We start from the raw sequence: 4,283 nt of genomic DNA, 5'->3' as shown, positions 1-4,283 counted from the left end.
TTATGTACTCATTTATTGTACACTTTATCGACAGATTTGGACTAATGTTGAATTGTGTTAGTATTTTGCTATTAGTAGTCCTTCTATATATCGTTGATACGTGAAGATGATTACTTTTTTTTTTTGGGTGAAAGGTCGTTAAGTGTACTCAAAATATTTTATAAACTCGTCCTTGCAATTGCTCTATGAAATTTCTTCTTCTCATGGCTAGTTTTAATTTTACAAGAAAATGAAATAATAAAACTGTTGCATAAATTCATTTTTATCACCTTTCTCTATGGAATTTATACTATTTATTTAATCTTGCGGTTACAGTGTGGCTGCCAAGATAAGGTCAAAGCTTGATGAACTGAAGTGAAAACTTGAGAAGGAAAGGTAAAGTAACCTTTTATAATCCAAACTTGGAACAAAATTGTAAGTAATTCTAGCAACCTTTGTATTGTGTTATATTTGTGTACTTTCACATTTACAATTGTATCTAAGGACAGCTATGATATATATATTTATTGTAAGTAATTCTTGTTATATACATTGATGCACATTTACTGTGTTGGTGCTATTTTTTCATGTTGTGTTTTGCAATATTTATAAATATTTTTCTCTTCTACATGTAAGCACGTTACATAACTCATTGTTAATTTGTTCCTATTTAGTGTAGACAAACATTTGCTAAGGCGCTTTCAAAAGAGGTGAATGTTTTTTTATTTGGATTTACTGAATTGTTTGAGACCTGAAATGCTAATACGATTACTTCATTTGCAGTGTGAAAAGTAGTTGAAAGATGAGACATCAAAGTTTGGAGAGGTTTATGATAAATTCTGCAAAGTAAAAATTGCCCATTTGCAAGCCTTGAAAGGTGGGTTTTGATGGAATATGTTGTAATGCTTTGCATCTTTCATTTGCTGCTGCTGATATGAGAAACATGAACTAGTTTTGTCCTTCTTCTTTGTGCTACATAATCTGCTTAGGTATGTTTTAGATTTTAGCACACTAATTGCAGTTCTGGTTTGAGGAAGACAAAGAATATGAACAACTGAGTGAGCAGTAAAGCAAGAATCTCTGTTGTCAAAATCTTTTTTGATTGTAGATATTTATATCAAAATTTTCCCTCCCTTTCTCCCCTTCTCTTCCATTTTCATGGCAAGTTTCCATGGAAACCAAACAACTTCGTCAACCACCACCCTTACGCATTCACCAATCTACCACTCAATTATCCTAGCAGGCCCACGTCTCAAACCTCTTCAACAAATCCATGCACGGATCATCATCACCGGCTTGGGTCGTACCCGATCTCTCATCACCAAATTACTTTCTTTTGCTTACGCCGCCGCTTCACCCATTAGCTACACTCGTCGCCTCTTCTTTTCCATCCCCAAACCAGATACTTTTCTCTTTCATTCTTTAATTACTTTAACCTCTAAATTCAGTTTCCCTCAAGAATCCCTTCTCTGCTATCGCCGGATGTTATTAGCCAATATTTCATCTTCAAATTACACATTCTCCGCTGTGATTAAATCTTCTGCCGATTTAACGGCTTTTAGTATAGGCGAAACTATTCATTGTCATGTTTACATTTGTGGGTACGGTTTGGATGCTTATGTTCAAGCTGCTCTTGTGAGTTTTTATGCTAAATCTGGTCATGTGATGATTGCCCGTAAAGTTTTTGATAAAATGCCTGAGAAAACAGTGGTAGCTTGGAATTCGATGATCTCAGGATATGAGCAGAATGGATTTGGAAAAGAAGCAGTTGAGTTGTTTTTTTTGATGCAAGATTTGGGAGTTAAACCGGATTCCTCAACATTTGTTAGTTTGTTATCTGCTTGTGCTCAGGTAGGTGCAATTGGTTTAGGCTTTTGGGTGCATGAGTATATTGCTAGAAACTGTTTTGATCTGAATGTGGTGCTTGGTACCGCATTGATGAATATGTATTCGAGATGCGGAAATGTTAGCAAAGCAAGAGAAGTTTTTGATTCAATGGAGGAAAAGAATATTGTTGCTTGGACTGCTATGATTTCAGGGTATGGAATGCATGGTCATGGCAGCCAAGCGATTGAGCTGTTCAATGAAATGAGTTTTGATGGTCCACGACCCAATAATGTTACATTTGTTGCGGTCTTGTCGGCTTGTGCTCATGCAGGGCTCGTAGATGAAGGGCGCCAGATATTTACCACCATGAAGCAGGAGTATGGATTGGTGCCATCAGTGGAGCATCAGGTTTGTATGGTGGATATGCTTGGGCGTGCCGGACACTTGAACGAAGCATATCAGTTTATCAAAAACACATCACCTAAAGAGCCAGCTCCAGCAGTCTGGACCGCGATGCTTGGGGCTTGCAAGATGCATAAAAATTTCGATCTTGGAGTAGAAGTGGCAGAGCATCTTTTAAGCATCGAGCCTGAAAATCCTGGCCATTATGTAATGCTTTCGAATATCTATGCATTAGCTGGTAGGATGGATCGAGTGGAAAAGATCCGAAACATAATGATAAGAAATCGTTTGAAGAAGGAAGTTGGTTATAGCACAATAGATGTTGATCATAAGGTTTATTCATTTAGCATGGGTGACAAGTCCCATCCCGAGTCAAATCAAATTTATCTGTATTTAGATGAGTTGATGAGTAGGTGCAGAGAAGCTGGCTATATACCGGCATCTGAATCTGTGATGCATGAAGTGGAAGAAGAGGAGAGGGAATATGCCCTTAGATATCACAGTGAGAAGCTCGCAATAGCATTAGGACTATTAAAAACCGGCCCCGGTGTGGCCATCAGGATTGTCAAGAACCTTCGAATGTGCGAGGACTGTCACACTGCTATTAAATATATCTCAATTATTGCTAATAGAGAGATTAACGTTCGTGATAGACTTCGGTTTCATCATTTTAAAGATGGCTCGTGCTCTTGTCAAGACTATTGGTGACGGACTTTGCCGCTATTGTCAAGCCCCTTCTTTAGGCCCGATCAGAGTTGGAATATTTTTAATTTCTGTTTTTTAACCAAGTTGGATGTCCTAATTTACTGTTTGGAAATAATGATTATATCAAAAAATTATATTAATGTTATAAATCCCATTAATCGTGAATCCCATAACTCCCTCTCAATTTATGAGAATGAATACTTTTAGAATAAGTATGTTTCAATCAACCAATTAGCAAGTGGAGTATGTGAAATCATTTTATTGTTTTATTAATATTAAAGTAAGTTTTAGCAATATGAGTCTTGTGATTGTTTGTAATGTGATGAGATTGTTGAAGTAATACAATTTGAAGTGAACTAGTGGTAAGGCTCATAAAGTCAAATATGATTTGTAGATTAACGTGTAAAAATGGATGGAAAGAGGGGAAAGCTAGTAGTTGCTAAAAATAATTAGACATATATACTTATCATGGTTTCTAGAAAGTGTCATTACATTATGGTTTATGATGTAGTTACGAGAAACGAGGTGCAACAGTTTATTTTTTATGTTTCATGCTCATCATGATACAAATGCTTCTTCTTCTTTTCTTTTTTTTTTTCGAATTGAGAGTGCTTCATATGCATAATTTATAATATGTTTATGAGCTTAATCAATTTCTAAAAATATAAAAAAAAATCTAAATAAATAAAAGAAGACCCCTTATCTGGATTTATAAAAGTGATGGTACTACTCGATAAGATGAAATAATTGATTAAAGTTTTAAATATAAAATAATGTTATGAGGTATAAAGAAAAGGGTATATCAACATTATATATTGTTAGAGTTGTGTGACCTGAATTTTTATTAAAATAAAATATAATGGTAAAATTAGGAGATCTGTGTAGGGCTTAAGGTTGAGGGCCAACCATGCAGCACAAGTAGAATCCGTATAGAGCTACACTTCCTCTATTTGACTTTAATTAGAATAAGGTTTTTCAACCTTTAAATAGATGTAGTCAGAACTCCTCTTGTATCATTCAATTTTCAACATTAGTGAATTTTCTTCTCCTCTGCCCATGGTTTTTTCCCGAAAGGGTTTCACGTAAAATCTATGTGTTTTATTTTTCTTTCTTATTACTTTGTTATTACGTTCAGTTTTAACAAATTAGTATCAAAGCTTTTCGGGTTGCTTGTCTTGATTACATTAATGGCGTCAATGTAGTATGATATTCCGCTGTTGGATTGCAACACTAGATTCGCGTTGTGGCAAGTAAAGATGCAAATAGTTCTTGCGCAGATGGATTTGGAATATGCTCTATTAGGGTTATATAAGATGTTTTTGACATTGGCAAAGGAAGAGTAGAAGCGTAAAGATCGAAAGGTTTTGACA

General features: G+C 35.3%; 1 protein-coding gene across 2 annotated transcripts; it reads left to right on the top strand.

The window, feature by feature from the left end:
- The first annotated feature begins 533 nt into the window (after positions 1-533).
- LOC107893656 (pentatricopeptide repeat-containing protein At2g33760-like) lies at positions 534-3,207 on the top strand. Of its 2 annotated transcripts, XM_016818710.2 has the most exons (2): positions 534-689; positions 763-3,207. In XM_016818710.2, the coding sequence occupies exon 2, from the start codon at positions 1,138-1,140 to the stop codon at positions 2,914-2,916; it is 1,779 nt and encodes a 592-aa protein (XP_016674199.1). In that variant the 5' UTR covers positions 534-689; positions 763-1,137; the 3' UTR covers positions 2,917-3,207.
- The last annotated feature ends 1,076 nt before the right edge of the window (positions 3,208-4,283 follow it).

Source organism: Gossypium hirsutum, chromosome A06 (assembly GCF_007990345.1).
Source record: "Gossypium hirsutum isolate 1008001.06 chromosome A06, Gossypium_hirsutum_v2.1, whole genome shotgun sequence".
NCBI lineage: Eukaryota > Viridiplantae > Streptophyta > Magnoliopsida > Malvales > Malvaceae > Gossypium > Gossypium hirsutum.
The sequence above is the reverse complement of the archived record's forward strand: the minus strand, read 5'-3'. Positions and strand labels throughout refer to the sequence as shown.